This window comes from Saccostrea cucullata, unplaced genomic scaffold, assembly GCF_032062105.1.
Source record: "Saccostrea cucullata isolate Sc308-1 unplaced genomic scaffold, CSIRO_AGI_Scuc_v1 ctg268, whole genome shotgun sequence".
Taxonomy (NCBI): Eukaryota; Metazoa; Mollusca; class Bivalvia; order Ostreida; family Ostreidae; genus Saccostrea; species Saccostrea cuccullata.
Window position 1 is genome coordinate 481,325 of NW_026935288.1, and position 22,406 is coordinate 503,730.

General features: G+C 33.6%; 1 protein-coding gene across 1 annotated transcript; it reads right to left on the reverse strand.

Moving 5' to 3' along the window:
* Positions 1-3,064: 3,064 nt before the first annotated feature.
* On the reverse strand, positions 3,065-22,320 carry LOC134242383 (2-oxoisovalerate dehydrogenase subunit beta, mitochondrial-like). Its single transcript, XM_062724451.1, has 9 exons — positions 22,153-22,320; positions 20,732-20,809; positions 20,488-20,556; positions 18,127-18,260; positions 17,527-17,682; positions 10,549-10,720; positions 5,532-5,677; positions 4,465-4,551; positions 3,065-4,032 (listed from the first exon to the last, which is right to left on the reverse strand). The coding sequence occupies exons 1-9, from the start codon at positions 22,289-22,291 to the stop codon at positions 3,892-3,894; spliced, it is 1,122 nt and encodes a 373-aa protein (XP_062580435.1). The 5' UTR covers positions 22,292-22,320; the 3' UTR covers positions 3,065-3,891.
* Between the last annotated feature and the right edge of the window lie 86 nt (positions 22,321-22,406).

The window sequence follows — 22,406 nt, forward strand, 5'->3', positions numbered from 1 at the left end:
TAAACTCTTCATATACTGGAATCGTCCCTTGTTCGTCTGTCTTAATTAAATTATATTACTACTTAGGTTAGACTATATTTGGGTTAAGTTAGGCCATATTTGGGTTTGGGAATTAAGGTCTTCATATTGTGTACTATTATAACGTACTGTAAGATGGGTAATAAATTGTAAAGTCTTGTTAATCTTATTTTCTTTTATAGTTCATTATAATTTACAAATATTTCCAAGGTATATCTAATGTAGAGGTCTTATATTCAGAAAGTCGTCTCAAAACAAAAAATAAACACAACGCGAAGTACAGGCTATATGAACACCAGACCTGCTACAAATGTAGCTAATAAAACAATAGCAGAGTCAGCTCTTTTTAATTTTCATTAGAGAGCATTATATTTATTGAAACACATTGCAAATCACTGAGCCAATTAAATCTAAGTGTTAGACTTAACGTGACCATGAACACTTAAAACCTCAAGGTCAAGTGTCTTTGTAACCCATTATATCCCTTAGCCTGCACTCTTCAAGATTACTGCAGTAATCTTGTCATAGAGCTAACAGATGCCAAAATTCTTTTTTTAGAACTGCCTATCTAATTATCAGCAACAAAAAATGCTGTTTTTTAAAAAATGGAAAAAACAATTTGTAAGAAGATGGATAAGATATCTAATCATGAAGTCAACATTAATTGAATCCATTTTATGTTTGCGTCATTCTAAGCTTCTGAATTGTCCCTGCAGCTAATTCAAAAATCTGAAAGTCTTTGTGCACAGAATGATGAAGTGGACAATTGTAATAATGTTTTAATGGATCAGTTTTTACAATTACCTTAAACTTCAAAGATAACAAAAAAGACAAAAGGTCCAAGGACTTTAATATTCACCTGAGTATAATACAAACCATCAAATACCTAATAAAAATGTAATTGCATGAAATAGTCTGAAATCTGGAAAAAAAAAGAAGGTGAAATTATAAGTATGGTTATAGACATCCACAAAGTAGTAAGTTGTTTTTAATTGGCAGCAATTCAACTCGAAAACTAACTGGTGTATACTGGTAATGCCAAGTTCTACCTATAAACACTCCACCGCCAGCATCGGTCCATACATAGCAAGATAAAAGTGCTTCTATCATAACAATTTAAAAGTGCTCATGCATGTCCTCTCTTGGTCTTTGAACAATTACGCTCATGCATGTCCTCTCTTGGTCTTTGAACAATTACATATAATTGTAATATGTAATTTATTGCATATTAAATGAAATAAGACCTTAGCCCTGGACATTCAAAAGTTTTAACCAAGGTTAAAGTTTTACAACATAGATAAACTCCAAGGTCAAGGTCAAAAGGTAAAGAAAAAATGGTACCCCCAAAAGAAAGCTCTGGTCACATGGAATATGTATGTGAAATATCAATGTCCTAATACTTGTACAAAATTTATGGCCAAGGTTTAGATTAAAATTTGCAAAAGTAGGTCAAACTTTGAGTTCAAGGTTAAAAGGTCAAATCTATTGGTACCCAAAGAAGGATTTTGTCATAAGGAATACAATGTAAAATATAAAAGCACTAAGTACACCACCATGCTAAAGTTATTGACAAGGTAAAGTTTTTGCAGAGAGATTCACAGATGTACAGACACGCAAAAACTTTTGGAAGAGTCAACTTGCTCATTGAAACCATGCACTAATAGTTTATCTGCTTTAGAACAGAGAAGATTTTGCACCCAATGTTTGTCTAATACCCAAAGGCAGAAAAGATCTTCAAATAATCACTTAGAAGCATGCATATCACTATAAAATCAGTAGCGTCCAACACTTACTCTTAAAGCCCTGACATAAGGGCCATGGATATCACTGACATTTTGGAAGAGGCACCCTTGTTCTTTGTAACCATGTACTAAATTTTTTTGTCTACCTTGTAAACCAGGTAAAATAAAAACCAATACATTTTCAATAAAGGATTAAAAAAAGATCTAAACTTAATTAACTCCTGAACCTCTGATCCAGGCCTAGGATCATGAATTTTACAAGTTTGACAGATCGAGACACCCTTAATTGGTTGCTCATCCTACAACACTGTGGATGACAATGAGCAGTCAAGCATAACTCTTTAAGAAATCAGATGTTTCTCTTTGATCTTACTATCATTTGCACAAGTTTTCATGAATATCTGCTTAAAGGCAGAAAAAGTTGCTCACTGTGCCCTTCTAATATAAGGTTTGGGGTAGTTCAATTTGCCCTGTTTGTCTGCAAAAATCTAACCTTGCCTATAAATTTTGATTGGTTGGAGCTGTATATTCATTTCATATTTCACATGAGTTTTCCTTATTTGGATTCATACAGTGTACTTTACTTTCAAATTAAAGTTCCTCACTACATGTACCTTAATATCAAGAAGTCTCATCAATTTGTCAATATTCAAAAAAAACTTTATAATAAGGACTTTCATAATTCTCCAGGAAAAAAAATATGCATTTATCAGCTAATTATCAGCTGACTAATGTTAAGTTCTTATTGAATGTCAAATAACTAGATATTAAAATAAAAAGTTAAAGGAAATCATTTTCTTTAATATCACAGGATTTCATTGGAAGAGAACACTTTATCTATGTAATGAAATTGTTATTCAATTAACACATCGGTGACACAGTACAATATATGTGTATTTTGCGTATTTGCAACCATTTCTAAAGATTTTTTTTATTTCGATCCATCAGAAATTCATATTGTGTGGGTTTTGTTTTGCTTCATCCTGCTAACTTTCAAAGGAATAATATACAGTCAAATCCTCTTATCTCAAACTCAACAGGATTGAAAGTTAAGAATAAGTGGATGGGGACTTCCAAATTTACTTTGACATATCTGTGGTATTCAAAGACCTTGATGTGCAAGATATCAAAGTTCAACTGTAGGTAAATTTTGGTACCTTGAAAATAGGTTTCTTGCATACTATGGATATGTCAAATGTTATCAGATCTCACCTGCTCTTGCCCACATAAAGTCTTGCAATAAAAACATAAATTTCCCCAAAATTGCATAAAGAGGTCCATTCTCTTCTAAAAACAACATCAACTAATACACCAAATAATTTAATAGCATTCATGATATGCATCATATGAGATTCAAGTCAGTAAACAAAGTGTCACAAAAATTGCATGATTTGCAGATTCTCTTTTCCTTTTCTCATCATTAACTCGGTGTACAAGTTTAATATTTTCTCACACATCTTTATGATATAATTATGGAGTACTTTGCAAATGTCCTTCATAGTCACTTTAAATAGGTCAATTTCCACTACAGAGTGCAGATAAGTCTTCAATATCAAAATTGGATCACTTAAAAAATTCAGCTGTTTAAAACAAGTACGCAGTAGTCGAGTACTCAACAATTCAAAATGCTGAATAAATAGATTTTTATGAATTTCTAGTTCGTATTTCATGAGTATATATTTACAGGTTTGAAAGTTTTTGAATACACTACTCCGTCCCAAAATGGGTACGAGTTCGCAAAGGTCTTGTATTAGCTTAATTAGCAGTGGTAAACCGAATTGTACAAAATGAAAACTGAGATAGAGACCTGTTGAAATTCACACACTATGGAATATATCTTAATCCTCAATTGATAAATGTGTTAGGTTATTACACTACAGTTATGCAACTGTCATATTTTTTCTTCAAGTTTTGTGTAAAATAAGAGGAGAAATCATTTTATGCAACAAAAACCTGGCTCCTAAAATTTAATCAGCTACATATTTAAGTACAAAACAGTTTTTGCAGAAAATGACTTTTTTCTCCCCTTTGGATTTTCACACTCCTTTTCGCAGCCAGCAACCAGCATTTTATACAATATGCCTGTATTGTATTTTTTGATTGTGATGTGACTTAGAGTTCCCAGAATAGTTCAGTAATTAATTAACTTCTTGATTCCTTCTAGACATTTCCATTTATCAGGGATGTAGAAAGCCTCGTACACATGGGGAAACGGAGTGTCATAGCCACACACTCGTTCAATGGGTGCCTCCAAGTTCAGGAAACACTCAGACTGTAACAAAATTCAATATTATCATAACTACATGTATCTTGTCAATTAAAAGTCAAATGTTTGTGACACAGACAACAACGATTAATACTATCAACAGACAATTTTTTTTATGAAAAACACGCACATTCTGCTCTGGCCCTAGGATCATGAAGGACTTAAGTCAAAGTCTTCATTTTTTTACTTAATTATTGTGGAAGTCAAGCACATCAAAATTAAAATATATTCCAATATTGATTCACAAAAGTGCTGTCATTTGTAAATTTTGAGATTAATTCAGTAATTAATAAATATTTTACAGGCAATTGAAAATTTGACTTCAGTCTACATCTATTTCATGATCCTGGGGCAAAGGTGAGCTAAAAATGCAAGATTGATTATCATATTCTGAGAAATTCCTTGCTTTTTTTAACAATAAATCTTTATGAGAATTACCTGTACTGTTGCTGCGATTTCAGCTGCGAAGCCCATAGTAAGGGGAGCCTCATGGGCAACTAGTAATCTGCCCGTTTTAACCACAGACTGAAAGAAAATTTGTGTATTTACATAAATACAACACTGTACAGTCAAACCTAGCAAATTAAGATAACAATAATCCCAATCATTCAGCTAACCAACAAGATTTTCGTAGAACTTTGAATTTACATACTTGTATACCAATTATAAAAGGCACATTTTAGGAATCAAGATGATTCAATAATAAAATCAGACTTCCAGAGATCTTTAACTAGTACACTTAGTGTTAAAACTCCACCCTCCAAATCAGTCCTACAGTAATTTCAAGTTCTGTATATTTCTGTTTAACATTTATTATTATATATATTGAATAAAGCGAATTCCTTTTATTTCAGACCTATTTACAAGACTTTGACCTCTGACCTGAGACCTCACAAAATTCTGACCTCTGACCTACCTTACAGATTGTGATCCCTGACCTACCTTTACAGTCTATGATCCCTGACCTACCCTAAAGTCTGTGACCCCTGACCTACCTCGCAGACTTTGACCCCTTACCTACCTCACAGATTGTGACCCCTAACCTACCTTGCAGACTGTTACCCCTGACCTACCTCACAGACTGTGATCCCTGACCTATCTTACAGATTGTGACCCAGACCTATCTTACAGATTGTGACCCCTGACCTATCTTACAGATTGTGACCCCTAACCTATCTCACAGATTGTGACCCCTAACCTACCTCACAGGTTGTGACACCCGACTTATCTAACAGACTGTGACCTCTGATCTACCTTACAGATTTTGACCCTGACCTATCTTACAGATTGTGACCCCTAACCTACCTCACAGATTGTGACCCCTAACCTACCTCACAGGTTGTGACCCCCGACTTATCTAACAGACTGTGACCTCTGATCTACCTTACAGATTTTGACCTATCTTACAGATTGTGATCCCTAACCTACCTCACAGGCTGTGACCCCTGACCTACCTTACAGATGGTGACCCCAAACCTATCTGATTGTGAACCCCCCTGACCTACCTTACAGATGGTGTCTGAGTCCCAGGGCAGTATTGTCCGGAGGTCAATAACTTCACATGATACACCAAGTTTATCCTGAGCAATTTTGGCAACCTCTAATAAAACATGGACTTGAGTTCCCCATCCAACTAATGTTACATTGTCACCTACAAAACAAAAGAAAATCTGTGTTGTTGAATATTTTTAAAAGATATTTAATATGGTGTTGCTTAGGCTTGGTCCTAGTAATGGAACTAAAATGTCTGACAATATTGAAAGGAAACCACAAATATAACTTTTAAAATGTGATTTTATGCTTCTAATAAATAACTCATCCTTTTTATGTGTATGTGTTTGTAGGGGTGAGGTGTAACATGAGCAGGGCTGTCAGAGCATCAAACAAGAGGCCCAGGGGCCACATCGCTCACCTGAGCAAATCGTCTAGGAAAAAACACAAAGCAGATCAGAACAGAGTTTACTGAGTGGGGGGGGGGGGGGGGGCTTGAATTTAATACTTTTTTAGAATGGCTTCATATTAATACAGCATATGACTTTGCTGTTCTTGATAAAAAAAATTTTCAAAAACATTTTCTTCCTATACTATCACGAATCCTTGCTTTGAGGTACTTGAGAAGACCATTTTTATAAAGATTTTTCCTATATATATATTCCTATGTAAAACTTTGATCAGCCATTGTGGCCCCACCCTACCCCCAGGGGTCAGGATTTGAACAAACTTGAATCTACACTATCTGAGGATGCTTCCACATAAGTTTCATCTTTCCTGGCCCAGTGGTTCTTGAGAAGATTTTTTAACCAGAAGTCTCTGTCGAGACTGTAGCTCTACTGGTTTGTACTTATAACAAAGGATGAGAAAAGAAGCCATTGCCATCAGACCACAACTATAGAAGGAGTAGCTTTTTAAAGGAATTTCATACATTTCTATTTTTAGTAACAATGGCAACACTGTTCATCAAAATCAAAATCCGATGCACTATTTTATATATCTTAGTGTAATCTACTTGTGTGCCAAGTTATATTGAAATCGGACCAAAACTGTAAGAGGAGTTGCATTTCAAAGGAATTTCACAGAAAATTCATTTTATTAGTAACCATGGCAACACCGTTCATCTAAATCAAAATCCGATGCACTATTCTATGTATCTTAATGCAGACCACTTGTGTGCCAAGTCATATTGAAATCAGACCAAAATTGAGGAGGAGTAGCGTTTTAAAGGAATTCACAGAAAATTCTATTTTTAGAAGCATGGCAACACTGTTCATCGAAATAAAAAAACGATGCACTATTTTATGTATCTTTGTGTAGTCTACTTGTGTAAGTCTACTTGTGTGCTAAGTTATATTGAAATCAGATCAAAATTGTAGGAGGAGTAGCGTTTTAAAGGAATTTCACAGAAAATTCTATTTTTAGTAACCATGGCAACACCGTTCATCGAAATCAAAAACTGATGCACTATTTTATGTATCTTAGTGTAGTCTAATTGTGTGCGAAGTTATATTGAAATCAGATCAAAATTGTAGGAGGAGTAGCATTTTAAAGGAATTTCACAGAAAATTCTATTTTTAGTAACCATGGCAACACCGTTCATCAAAATCAAAAACCTATGCATTATTTTATGTATCTTAGTGTAGTCTACTTGTGTGCCAAGTTATATTGAAATCAGATCATAACTATAGGAGGAGTAGCATTTTTAAGGAATTTCACAGAAAATTCTATTTATAGTAACCATGGCAACACAGTTCATCGAAATCAAAATCCGATGCACTATTTTATGTATCTTAGTGTAGTCTACTTGTATGCTAAGTTATATTGAAATCAGATCAAAATTGTAGGAGGAGTAGCGTTTTAAAGGAATTTCACAGAAAATTCTATTTTTAGTAACCATGGCAACACCGTTCATCAAAATCAAAAACCGATGCACTATTTTATGTAACTTAGTGTAGTCTACTTGTATGCCAAGTTGTATTGAAATCAGATCATAATTGTAGGAGGAGTAGCATTTTAAAGGAATTTCACAGAAAATTCTATTTTTAGTAACCATGGCAACACCGTTCATCGAAATCAAAATCCGATGCACTATTTCATGTATCTTTGTGTAGTCTACTTGTGTGCCAAGTTACATTAAAATCAGACCAAAACTGTAGGAGGAGTAGCGTTTTGAAAAATTGTTTAGAGACAGATGGACAGACAGACAGACAGACGGACGGACGACGGACACCTTACTATCGCATAAGCTCTTCTGGTCTCTGACCAGTAGAGCTAAAAATACCATTAATTTTTCACTAATTCATAATTATCTCACCTTGGAAGAGGGCATGGCCCTTCATTTGAACAAACTTGAATCCCCTTCGCCTAAGGATACTTTGTGCCAAGTTTTTGGTTGAAATTGGCCCAGTGGTTCTTGAGAAGAAGTCGAAAATGTGAAAAGTTAACGACGACAACGCCAACGATGACGACAGACAACGGACAAATTTTGATCAGAAAAGCTCACTTGAGCCTTCGGCTCACGTGAGCTAAAAATTAATTTTGTGTGGCCTAATATTATAACTCATGATTTGAATAAGGTTTTATAACCACAAATTAATGCAGGGTTACCTAAAGACTATTATGCAATCAAACTCAAGGATTAACATGAACTGCATTCTCCAAGGATGTTTGTTATGACAAACTTCTGATATCTTCTAAATCAAATCGCGATTACAAATCATGCTTTAGTACTTAAGTGAAGGGGTAATGTTGACAGTTAAAGAACAGGACATCCTACTTTATATCTCTTCACAGTTGGAGATCAAATCTACACTGATATTACTATGCCAGGTAAAAACACAAAACACCTGTCTATAAAAATCCTGTTTAAAAATCAACAGTTTGTGAAACAAACTCCTCCATGTTACTAGGATTATAAACGCCCAGTATATCCTTTTCCTTGTATAATGTTAAAGCTTTCAAAGTGTAGGCATTTTAGAAGCTGGCCTTTCCAAGTTGAAATAACAGTGGGTACATTGCATCCAGTGGTGCTTTCAGGATTGTATTAAAGTAGAATTTTGGAAACATGCAATTACGAGGGTTGTCCAAAATTCCTTAGACAAGCCAAATGCTTTGTAGGAACCGATGTCATATATCATGTATATTAATTAGGGATGTCAAATCGGTCAATTTTTAGTACTCGGTTACTCGGACGTTTTTCCGATCGAGTACCCGGGTACTCGGTAAAAAGTATAAATAAATATGAACAAGTAAATTGATGACAGTAAAACATTGTAAACTCTTGTAGAAATTTAACCACATTCTCTGATTGGAGGTTTACCCGTAAATGTATTTCTGTTGTAACAATGATGAGCACTTGTTACGACGAAATTTAAATAACATTTTTTGAAGTTCAATTTAAATATCAGATAAACACAAGAAATAGAATTATAAGAGGTTCACAGTGTTTTTGTTAAAAAAAAATCTACTCCGTAATTGTAATGTAACTCTTTGTTGCGTTTGTAGTACCGTATCAACTTGAACTTGATCAAGTTCTCCTAACAGAGCGGAATTATGATTTTCGTACACTTTTTCACTCCTGTATTTTATAGTTTTAGGGGACGGTATTTTGTAGTTTGGTGAAACGATGGAAATCCGTTTTTAAAGCCTTTGCCTTCAACCATTTGTATTGCCATGTAATCAAATACAACCAATCAACAATCGCACGTGTAATATCATTTACGGCTTCTCGGAGAATTGACAAAATTATTTAATTTATTTAAACAAATTAGACCTTAAATGATGTTCAGTGAAAACAAATAATTAAAGCAAACCAAAAATAAGGGTAGAAGACAGCCGAAGGTGAGAAAAGCCAGGTAACAGGTGCTTGGTCATGATAATTACTGTATAAACACTGTCACAGGCAATTACGGTCATTTAGAGGCGTAGGAAACCCTAATTACTGCATGTACAAGTGCAAAGAGCATTTTAAGTTATAAAACAGATTGTTTAATGCATTAATGAATAAGTTTATAAACATTCAAAAATATATATATAACCGAGTACCGATTTTTATAATGTTACCCAGTTAATATGACATCCCTAATATTAATAAAACTTCGTACATAGATAAAACCAACATTTTCTAATAAACTTATGAACAGATATCGAATAAATACATAACTTAGCCCTATTTAAATGACACATTTCATTCTTTTGTGTAGGAAGGCAGCGCAGTACGCAAAAGTTGCAATTAAAAATTTGTATATTACATCTAAAATCCTATGGAAATGTAATTACTACTCTGTATTTTATAAATGCAATTGAAAATTCTTAATAATGTATTATAAACTATATTTCCTCAAATTTTGGTGTTTATGCTTTCTCAAATATGAATTTTATAACGTTTTATATCACAGGGTTGAAATCTGACTTTGTGAAAAATGGCGGCTGCATTGACACAGACGACGCACTGGACTATGATCAAGTGTTTCGATCCTGAATTCAGTCAATTCACTCTCACAGAATAGTACAAGTCATAAACGTTTGGTAGGCAAGGAAATGTTTTCTTGTCCTTGGTATCTAAACTGACTGTTATAGTTTCTCTATGTAAGTGAATAACAGAAACTAAAAAAAAGGACAGGCCTAAGAATTGGGCAAGAGTGCCACTGTGCAACTCCATATGAGAAGACAGACGAAAATATAGGTTTTTCACATTATTATTTCATACCTGTACATGCATATACTTTGTTTACATATTTTAATGTTTGATCATATAATAGTAATTAAGATATTTCACATTATACCTATAATCATTTTCATTAATCAAAGAATTTGAATCTGGTAATTGGAATATTTTCTTCAAAAAATTTAACCTTTGACGTTTGTCTTTTTTGACATTGCAGATTGCTGCGGGTGTTAGTGTATTAAATGGTAGTGGTTGGAGCTCTGGAAAAGGCCTTGCAATATCTATACAAATAGATAAAGACTGAAATTGAGTGAATAGGACTGAACAAAGTTTTAATCCTTAAACACGTGTCCAGTTTTTACCTTCTAACACGACTTCAGCTTGAGACAGTGGTAATGTGTAGTCCTTTGTAGGTACCTCCTCTATGGCGCCCCGATACAGGATCTTAGGCTCAAAGAAGATACAAGGGTTGGGGTCTCTGATACAACTCAGAAGGAGGCCCTTGGCCTGGTAGGGGCCTCGCGGCATCACAATCTGAATGGAAAAATTTATAGATAATGAAGCAAGAATATTATCTTGATGCCCTCTTGAGTTTTGTTATTTCTATCGAAAAATGAAATTTTAGCTGTTTCATATTTATGAGCTCTTTTTCTGGGAAAAGAATTTGTCATATTGAAATATTTTAGGATATATACTACCATTTCAATTAAATATGTGTGATTTATTTTTTTTACATGGCAATGTTAGTCTTTAAAAAAAAAAAACTAATTTCCTCCCTCGATTACAATTAAGGTTGATTTTTGTATCTAGATTTCCTTTTATATGTGTCGATCTGCATGATACATAAAAAATATTTACAGACTTCAAAGTATCTAATTAAAACACTGTGCAAGATAATAACCTTTAAAAGCCTTAAAGGAAACCAGTCAGTCAGGCACATAATATGCTTATCCAAGATTTTTAAAATAGAAAACAATTTTTAACTTTTCTAAATAAAAAAAAAAATATAAGCATTAAATATGAACACAAAACCTAAAATCAAAGTTAATGTTAAAAACAAAAAGAATGACATATCCCCCATGCTTTCTATCTGTCAATAAACTGTTTCTTGAAGAATTTCAATATTAATATTTTCCTCTCTAAGTAAGTCTTAAAGCTATACATGTATATGGCATACCTGAGCTGGAAATGAATGATCCAAGACGGCAGAGTGCAGATATACTCGAAATATATGTTCAAATTAAAATTTTCACCAATTTTGAACTTGAATCACCTCACATTTCTAAATTGATTTTATTTTAATTTAATCTGTTATCTAAATGTTGATTTTGTTATCATTTTAAATTTTTGATTTAATCGTGGAATTAAAATCTCAAAAAATGTGGCATTTAATTTCATTGTTTTGAAAGTAACCCTATTCAATATATACAGTCATATAAATAAATCGTTTAATATTGTTATCATTTTAAATTTTTGTATCTTTGAAATGCAATTGTGTAATTAACAGAAGAGTTCAATCTTTATATAAAGTAATAAAAAGGTAGGTTCACTAGCTCCATAAAATGGCCCTGTCGTAATACCAATTAACTGACCAATTAAGTCCTTACGTCCCATTTCGAACATCAACATAATGTGGAGACTTAGTGCTTTCATTTTCTATAAAAAATTTCCTCTGAGAGTCCAAGTTTTGATACTCAGGCTATGTGAAACTATAATGTTCTTGAATTCTGAAGAAAATGAGTGAATTTAAGCATCTTCATCCAACCATTGATTAAAATTAGCTGCAGAATTGTAGTGTTATGGTTTTATATATTATTCTTTGACCATATAACGCTACAGATCCCGTAAAATGCAAAAAAGGTGCTACAGTTCTGCAGCTAGATTAAAATATGAGTCCACCCCACGATCCAAAAATTGTTTCATGGATTAGAATCTTCCAAAACAGTTCTTTTAGTATATAGTTAAACATTTTAGATCAGATGTTGGGGGTTATGCAAAATATTTTAAAAATGCTTAAATATTTTGCCGTTTTTAAACAAAGAACTATATGCGGTATATTGCAATCCAACAAAAGTCAAATTTTGAAAACAAGTGTAAATGTGCTGAATTCAATAAATTGTACGAGAAATATAAAAACAGAAAATATTATAGTTCCAGCATGTGTATTCACAATTTCTGTTTTTAAAGGTCACAAACTAGTCCGATTTTATATCCTTTTTCAGAAAGAGGACAAAATGGACAAAATTTCAACAATTTAAGCTTTAAAATTTATAGAGCGCTTGTGTGTTCAGGAACAATATTGACATATTTCATTTATATTATCATTCTACACATTATATCAAAATATTTATCCTGAACACACATGCGCTCGGTGACTTTTATTTAAAATATCGACGAAATATGTACATTTTCCCGCAAAATTCATAAAAAACTGAAATTTCTTTTGTATATTGTAAAAAACATTTATGAAATTATTCAGTGCTTTGAAGTCAGCATATATGTTTAAGGAATAATTAAATAAATGCTCAAAGTTTTTTGCGGCATTTTTAAACAAATTTTCAAGATTTGAGGAAAAGGACGCAATTCAAGAGAAAATATTACGTAATTTTTATTTGATATGAAGTCACCAAGGGTCCAAGTGGAATTTAACATATTTTCAACAAAAAATGAGCAGTTCTGATTTTCAGAAATTCACAGGGCCAAAGGAGGCCCATTATTCTTGACAGGTTGAAAGATCTCATGAATTTTGGTTATCTGAACTTGCCAAAAGGGGAAAATACTTTATATAGATTTACCTGGTAATTCTTTTATTCTTTACAGTTTGTGAAATAACTGAAACAATTTTTACATCTCTAAACAATTGAACATCTATATATATAAAACTAATTTACATTGCGCATGTAGTTGAAAGTTTTTTTAAAAGAACATCTGTGCTTAATTATAATCACAACAGTCCGCAGACAAATCATTTCATAACTCAATGCTGATTGGTTTTTATAACAAGTAATAAAAATCAAAATTAAAATAAAACTGTGTAAATAACATAGAAATCATTTTCTTATTTGTAACTTTACATGCCAATTTTTCAAGATGCCTAGTATTTCAGTCTATAATCAACAAGAGGTCCAGGCGCCACATCGCTCACTTGAGAAACTAGCTACGTAAAAGCAACAATCAGTACAGCATTGAAAAGTTTCAATATAAAAGTGGGTTCAGGGATGGGGTGGGGGGTATCTGAACAAACTTCAATCTATTCTTTTAAATTAATACATAAATGGCTTTGCTGTATATAAGATGAAAATTTTTATTGGTATAGCCTTTAAATTCCTTCGTATAACAATGATCCACTTTAACGGCTCCTCTATTCGCCTGGTTGGTCATAATTTGAACAAATTTAAATGTACATTACCTTTTTTGATGCTTTTATACTGATGATCAATCATGGCTTTGTTGTTCTTGAGAAGAAGATTTAAAAAAAAAAATTGTCTGTGTACTCCTACATAAAATCTTGCTCACCCATTGTGCCCCCCCCCCCCCTCCCGGGGTCATGATTTGAACAAAATTGAATCTACACTACCTAAGGATACTTCTATATAACTATGACCAATCATGGCTTTGCTGTTCTTGAAAAGATTTTTAAAGATTTTTCCTATATATTCCTATGTTAAACTTTGACACCCCATTGTGGCCCCGCCCTACCCTTGAGGTCATGAATTGAACAAACTTTAATCTACACTACCAGAGGATGCTTCCATTTGAGTTTCATCTTTTCTGGCCCAGTGGTTCTTGAGATTTTTAAAGATTTTTCCTATGTATTCTTTTGTTAAACTTTGATCCCCAATTGTGACCCCATCCTACTCCTGGGGGTCATGATTTGGGCAAACTTGAATCTACACTACCAGATGATGCTTCCACTTGAGTTTCATCTTTCCTGGCTCAGTGGTTCTTGAGAAGAAGAATTTTAAAAGATGCAATTAATTTTTCATTAATTCATGATTATATCCCTTTGGAAGAGGGTGTGGCCCTTCATTTGAATAAACTTGAATCCCCTTTACCCAAGGATACTTTGTGGCAAGTTTGGTTGAAATTGGTCGCATGGTTCTTGAGTAGAAGATGAAAATGTGAAAAGTTGACAACGACAGACAACAGACAAATTTTGATCAGAAAAGCTCATTGGAACAGGTGAGCTAAAAAGGATCACCTGACCAACCTCATATACATGTATTGCCTAGTATTTGTTGAAGTTGAACTTCTTTTCTAAATCAGTCTTTAAGTTCATGAACTTTGATTTTGTAGAAGCAGTTGGTTCACCCAATTGTTTTCTATCACATCTACCTACTCAAATACTGCAGTTGTATTTTTCTGATGAATTACAGGAAGCATTCATCAAGTTTTCATTAATGGACTAGTTTAGTACTAAATTTATCACCTCTGTATCATACAGACTCCTGGTACAGAGGCAATTAAAGGAACTGAATGAATGGAAATGCACGATGTAAAATGAATTAACTATTTCGAAATGCATTATGCATCAGTGCATTGAAATTTTTATCCCATTCATCCATTTAAATAATTGTAAATGTAGCAGTTTCAGATGTGAGATGAATAACAATATTTCAAAACTAGAGGTACTGTGAGCGATGAGCTCACTAAATGATACCCCCCGCCTCCATATAGTTATAATTGCAAAGTCCATATTTTGCTGTGGCCGGGAAACCCAAAATATGTGTCGGATCAAAAAGTAAAATAGGAGGTGCACAATGGCAATATGTAATAAAGCTTCTGTGAAAGTTTCATTAAATTTCCTAAAGTGGTATGAGAGGAGTTGCAGATAGGAGATGGGTACCCCAAAGCGTAGCAGACGGACGGACGGACAGCTGGACGGACGGATGGACGTACAGACAGACAGAATTAACGATTACTATATACTCTCCCGCTTTTCAAGCGGGGGGTATAATAAAAAAAAATTTAATTAATTAAATGTGTAGGATATATGCAGTGTCATTTCATGCAGTAATATTGGCAGTAACAATTTGAAAAGAATATTGATGAGAAACTAATAACTAAAAGTAACCTTATATTGAACCCATGTCAACATTTTATAAATACATGTATACTTAACAACATTTCTTATACATTGTACTTACATTGTACATGTCAAAAAGCACCAAAGATATACTTATTCTTTAAGTTTTTTGTTGCCCTATATTATTATTATATATTTACTAGCTAACATCTCCGTAACCTCATTGATACGTTACTTTAGTGCAAGTTTCTCCGTGTTTATTTTTACATGCCACTGCCCAGTATAGACAAAAATGGTATTCAAATCAATTTTACAGTTGGCTTACTAGAAAAAAATCACACCATATGTAAATACATGTATTTGGCAATAAACAGTGAAGATGTACATCTTGATAGATTTTATGTTCCTGACATGACCTCAGAAAGCTTCCATATAAGTTTCAACTTTGTTGGTCTAGTGAAAAGAAGAATATTTTTAATGATCCCTACATATTTTGCCTTTTCTTGATTATCTCCCTTTGGAAGGGGTTTAGCCCTTCATTTTTAGCTCTACTGGTCAGAGACCAGAAGAGCTTATGCGATAGTAATGCGTCCGTCGTCCGTCCGTCTGTCTGTCTGTCCGTCTGTCTGTCTGTCTGTCTGTCTGTCTGTAAACAATTTTTCAAAATGCTACTCCTCTTACAGTTTTGGTCTAATTTCAATATAACTTGGCACACAAGTAGACTACACTAAGATACATAATTTTGTGCATCGGTTTTTGATTTCGATGAACGATGTTGCCGTGGTTACTAAAAATAGAAATTTCTGTGAAATTCTTTCAAAATGCTACTCCTCCTACAGTTATAGTCTGATTTCAATATAACTTGGCACAAAAGTAGACTACACTAAGATACATAATTCTGTGCATCGGTTTTTGATTTCGATGAACGGTGTTGCCTTGGTTACTAAAAATAGAAATTTCTTTGAAATTCTTTCAAAATGCTACTCCTCCTACAGTTTTGGTCCAATTTCAATATTACTTGGCACACAAGTAGACTACACTAAAATACATAATTCTGTGCATCGGATTTTGATTTCGATGAACAGTGTTGCCGTGGTTACTAAAAATAGAAATTTCTTTGAAATTCTTTTAAAATGCTACTCCTCCTACAGATTTGGTCCGATTTCAGTATAACTTGGAACAAGTAGACTACACTAAGATACATAATTCTATGCATCGGTTTTTGATTTCGATGAACGGTGTTGCCTTGGTTACTAAAAATAGAAATTTCTTTGAAATTCTTTTAAAATGCTACTCCTCCTACAGATTTGGTCCGATTTCAGTATAACTTGGCACACAAGTAAACTACACTAAGATACATAATTTTGTGCATCGGTTTTTGATTTCGATAAACGGTGTTGCCGTGGTAACTAAAAATAGAAATTTCTGTGAAATTCTTTCAAAATGCTACTCCTCCTACAGTTTTGGTCTGATTTTGATATAACTTGGCAAACAAGTAGACTACACTAAGATACATAATTCTGTGCATCGGTTTTTGATTTCAATGAACAATGTTGCCAGGTTACTAAAAATAGAAATTTCTGTGAAATTCTTTCAAAATGCTACTTCTCCTGCTGTTTTGTCTGATTTCAGTATAACTTGGCACACAAGTAGACTATACTAAGATACATAATTCTGTGCATTGGTTTTTATTTTGATGAGTGGCAAGGATCATTTTTCTATTTATTGCTGATTTAAAGTCTCAAGTCCCAACTGCTACTTTTCTCTTCCTTTGTTTTAAGTATAAACCAGTAGAGCTACAGTCTCGACAGAGACTTCTGGTTACAATTTAGAATCCCCATCATCCAAAGATGCTTTGTATTAACTTTGGTTAAAATTAGTCCAGTGGTTCTTGAGAAATTGAAAATGTGAAGTTTACAGATGGAAGGACAAACAGACAGACACTGGACAACAGATGATGAGAAAAGCTCACTTGAGCTTTCAGCACAGGTGAGCTAAAAAGTCCAACACTGTCAGGAAATGTACAGATATCTACTGACTTGGGTAAATTATTTTCAAATTTAAGTAAGCAAAGAAGGACAACTCTACTGGTGGATATGGTCTGTAACCGGAGAAAATAATGGTTTTGATAGACTTTTGGAACACTGACATATCTTGATTTACATAGACGAAAATGAGAACTATGTGTAACTCATACCTCATACGTTTCTTACTTTGTATTGATCACAGATCCAAATAAGGAAGAATAAACTCCATATTTCTTTGATTGTATGTTAAATGACTGTGTCTTTGATTAGAATAACTTTAACCTTACCTTAAGCCCTGGTACATGAGCAAAGAAAGCCTCGGGACTCTGTGAGTGATAGAGGGCGCCGTGACCTACAGCGCTGCAGGGGGTCCGGATCGTCAGTTTCCCACAGTCAAACAAGTCTCCCGTCCTGTAGCGGAACTTTGCTGCCTCGTTAGTTATCTATAGAAGGGTAGAAGTGTTTATAACTCAAAGATAGCTTAAAGTACTGCTTAGTTCAGTGATTTCTAATACCCAGGTAAATGAAGATCTACATCACTAGATTATGGAAAGTTTTGAAAAGTCGATAATAATATGTTAATTTTAAGCAACTAAACTACAAGTCATATTCAGAAATGATAATCAACATACAATTTTTAAAAAAATATACCATTGTTGCTGTAATCACCCCCTACCCCAAAGGTAGAAAAGGAAATTATCTGTGATTGCATTATTAACTAAACATTTTTGTCCATTTATCTGTAAAAATTTGAGAGAAAATTTATTACTACATGAATGTTTTTTCATGTCTTGGTTCATGCAACTAGGTGAAAATGAAAGTCTGGAGTGTCATATTGAATCATAAATCTTCACTTCTTGCTGCATGCCTCCATGTTCAGTACTCACTTGATCAAAAGCTGGGAAGATGTAATCAGCAAACTGTATTTCTGCGATAGCTGTAGAACCTGCTACGGCCAGACCAATACCAAAGGCCACGATACCCTGCTCACTGAGGGGACTATTAAAAACTCTATCTCCACCTGCCAGGAAAAAAACCCATGATGAAATGATATGTTAAGCTGGTCAACAGAGTAAAAATGATGTGTTCCAGTCAGTATTATAATCATAACCTTACATGAATGCTTGTATACAGGTAGAAATATAAACTTTATAGGATGACACAACATACAACTAAGTAAATTTTGGTAGGTCACTGGTGACATTTTATCTTCAAACTAGGGCTAATTGTAACGGGGACCGTTACAGATGTTCCCCAAACGCTCCCCATGTCCCTTTTCGTGCCATAGCTTTTCCTGTAACACCTTTTATAAATATACTAAGTATTTAAGGATTTCATTTAAAGATATAAAAGTTACAATGATATCAACTATATATCGTTTAACGTTTTGCATTGGCCCACACGTACATGTACATGCATATGCAAGATGATCATGGCATGTTGGTTAAGCGATTAACACATCTTTCTATCCCGCGAATAATAGAAAAAATACAGATATAAAGTTACCACATTTCAAGTATATATCATTTTTTGAAATACCTATTCACGTTTAAATTCTCTACTGATTTTAACCTCGGGCTCAAAGTTGGTGTTAAAGTCGACTGAGGATATCACGCCGATGGCTAACCAATCAAAATGAACTTAGTCAATTTTAGTTCCATACATAGAAAAGGGATTTTCCTTTAATCTGTTCAGATTTTTTTTAATATATTTCCTCTCTGGTCATTTTGACAACTCTGGTACCTGTGCCTAGTAAATTTTATATACTATGTAAATAAATATATACATGTAAAGGTTTTTGACCGGGACTATTCATTTTTTCCAAATTGAATGCATAGGAGGCTACTTTCTGGGGTTTACAATAGATATTTATAAAGACATTCGTATCAGCTAATGTGACCAATATTCTTTAAAACCTTCTTGTTAATATATTTTTCATGAATGCAAATACCTGATATTTTTTTTTACGAAGGAGCGTACATGTATATTGATTTTGAATTTCTGGGGATTGCGTAATTCTAAAAAAAAAATCAATTAAATTTCAAAGGTTAAATAAACAAAGGATGCTTGGTATTAATATATTGTTTCAAATCAGTAGAATTGAATGCTATTAACGACATCCGAATAAATACATGTAAACATAGAAGGCTTATATACCAACTTTGTTCATCTGTACTTTAATTTCAAACACGACAGGATTTGTAATTAATTAAATTAATAATTTCTATATTCTTTGGAAACTCACATCAAATATTTTAATACTCTTTCCTCGAGCTCTTTTCTGCAGTTTCCTTGAAATGTTATGTGGGTCCGAAGTGTAATTTTAGCTTTACAGCGATTCTCTACTTTGTTTGAGGGGGGGTCTTTCTACCCTTGGGTTAAGGTCAAAGGTTAAGGTCGATTTCAAGTTCATAGGTCAAAGTCATTTTGGTAAATAGCTAATATCAACATTTTATTCAGGTTACTAGTGACCTTGACCTAAGTATCAAGGTCAAGGGTAAAAAGATCTGCTTCAGTATGTTACATGTCTTTACATTCTGCATGAACATCAAAAGACTTAAGTATACTGTCGTTTAAAGCATTGTGTGAGCACGCATGTGCATGACGTCCTTGCATTTACTTTTGATGGTAGAATAATGTAGGCATTCATTATATCTATTCATATTCGAAATTTCACCCTGTATTAATGAGAACTAAGAAAGTTTTAGGCATTTAAACTTTTAGCCAATCAGATTGCAGCTAACGTGCATGTGCGTGCGGTCATGATTATTCTTATATATCAGGCTGTAGATCTTCATAATGTATGACTATGTTCAAAATTTCAAAGGATTTTGTCAGAAAACAAAAAAGATATAAAGACTTTTGTTTCAACCAATCGGAACGAAGCGCACGTGCATGCGCGTGAGATCTTGCTATTTTGACCATGTCATCATGTCTATACTACTATTATATCCTTATATTATGAGTTTCAAAGCATTTCATCAAAAATTTAAAAGGTTACGGCTATATCTATCATATTGGTCATTTCACGCGTTACACGTGTGTGTACATGCACGCACGTGCGCGCAAAATGACCTTCGTTCCGCACATCTACATAACATACCTAGTGACCCTAAAAAGGTTTCACCTAGATCGGATGAGTAGTTTACGAGAACACTCGCGGACAAAAAAAGTACCGGAGAAGAAAATTCAGAAAAAAGTAAAAACAATATGTTCCCAAACTTCGTTTGGGGAACATAATTACTTACCATGTTTATCTTTCAGTTCATTGCTACACCTAAATACTCCTCCAAATGCCACATCTTCCCCAAATAAAACTAAAAAAATATCATGGTTTGTTATATACATGTACATGACTGTATATTCCATAGCATTTTCAACAAATGTTTATTTCACCAAATAGTATACCAGCTGACATTGTTTACATTAGAACACATTTTGGTACTTTTAATGCTGCATGTACAGCTATAGGACAATCAGAAATGCTCTCACCTGCTGTGGGGTCTGTTGCTAGTGTCAAATCTAATGTGTTGTTAATTGCCTGGACTAGGTTCATACGAGTTGTGTCCCCTGAAAAGCAAATTAATAAATTATTTAAAAAAAAAGATTTTCAAAAGAGAACAGAGCTTATAACTATAAATAAAATTATTTTCTAATTTCTATTTTACATGCAGCCCTATGGAGAACAGGCATTAATAAATAGCCCAAATGAAACCTTTTTGCTCTAATGGACAAATAAAGTCAATTTTTGATCACTGGTAATTGAAATGTGATGTACATTATATGTGATTACAGTATTAATTCAATGTACAGAGGATCTGGATTCAAATCCTAGTCGGGTGCTTCATATTTTTCTTGAATTCTCTGCGAATTCATATGACAAATGATTTGATTGATCTATAAAGTTCATGCACTTTCAATAAGAAGATGATAAACAGTATTCAAGCTTCAAAGCATTCCTCTGAAAATATTTACATTTCCAATAAATTTCCCCTATGATTCTTTACAAAATAAAATGCAGTATATTTTCTCATGAACTACATTAGGTATGTATCACAAATAAGCATGAATATCTCCATTGTTACGTCATAATACCACGCTTGACGTCAAAAAATATAGTGCACCCTGTTTTGTTTTCAAAATGACAGTTGAACGGCGTAAATTTATTGCAAGTCATCAAAAAAATAATGTAAATATAAGAAATGAATTTAATTTTTTGAAGATTCATGAGGTATATGAACTACAACGCTTCACGTCGGCATATTTATCATGAAGCGCTAACGCGTGAAGCGTCGTAGTTCATAACCTCATGAATCTTCAAAAATTAAATTCATTTCTTAAATGTTTACCATACAAATTGGGAGCAGGGCAAAGACAAGACCTCTAAACCATCAGTGATTAAGGATCATGTGTCATGAAGGAGTAAGCATCCTCTTTCAACCAGTCACAAGCCCATTCCTCTTTGTTATGACTGGGATTTCCATTTACTAAATGGCTTACTGTTACAGTTTGTTCTAAGCATTCAAATATTTGTTTTTTGGAGATCGAGGTATACTGAAAACTGATATAAATTGTATGAAATCTATGGCATTTTAAAGGCATCAAATGTGTATAATTTAGTGAATTACTATATATGCATATAGTGCTAATCTTGCTTGTTTGAGTTCTCATAGCCATCTTTCTACATGCAGTTCTAAGAAAATGTAAAAGATAATTCAAATTTAGTTAATCAGTTGCATAAGCGCTCTCAAATTTAAACATCTGAAACACAGCAGTAAGTATCAAAATGTTTACACAAATGTAGCAAGCGCCCAAAGAGAGAAATATAGCAGACACACAAACTGACAAGGTCGACTTTGGCTTGACTTTCAACTTGTGAGTTAAATTTTCAACAGTATTATTTATCCGCATACCATATACAGCTGATGGCGTGTCGGGTACATATGTAAAGTGAGCAGATCTGGCAAAATTAAGGGCTGTCTGCCTGGAGACCCCTTCTAATACCGCACAACGGCGAAGCCCCCTTAGTATTGTTTTCACAGAGGCTGCCATTTCTACTTTCGTTTTCAACACTGCTCCGCAAAAAATAAATAAATAAAAATAAAAAAGGTCGGTTAAATATTTTATGTAGGCCAGATTTAATTTTAAATTGTAAATGTATGTGAAA

Excerpts from the sequence above, each read along its gene's own strand:
- LOC134242383 (XM_062724451.1), bottom strand. The coding sequence starts at position 22,291 with ATGGCAGCCTCTGTGAAAACAATACTAAGGGGGCTTCGCCGTTGTGCG. Across the intron at positions 20,557-20,731 it reads AGCAACAGACCCCACAGCAG|TTTTATTTGGGGAAGATGTG; the intron begins GTGAGAGCATTT and ends ATATTTTTTTAG. Across the intron at positions 4,552-5,531 it reads ACTCAGACACCATCTGTAAG|TCTGTGGTTAAAACGGGCAG; the intron begins GTAGGTCAGGGG and ends ATTTTCTTTCAG.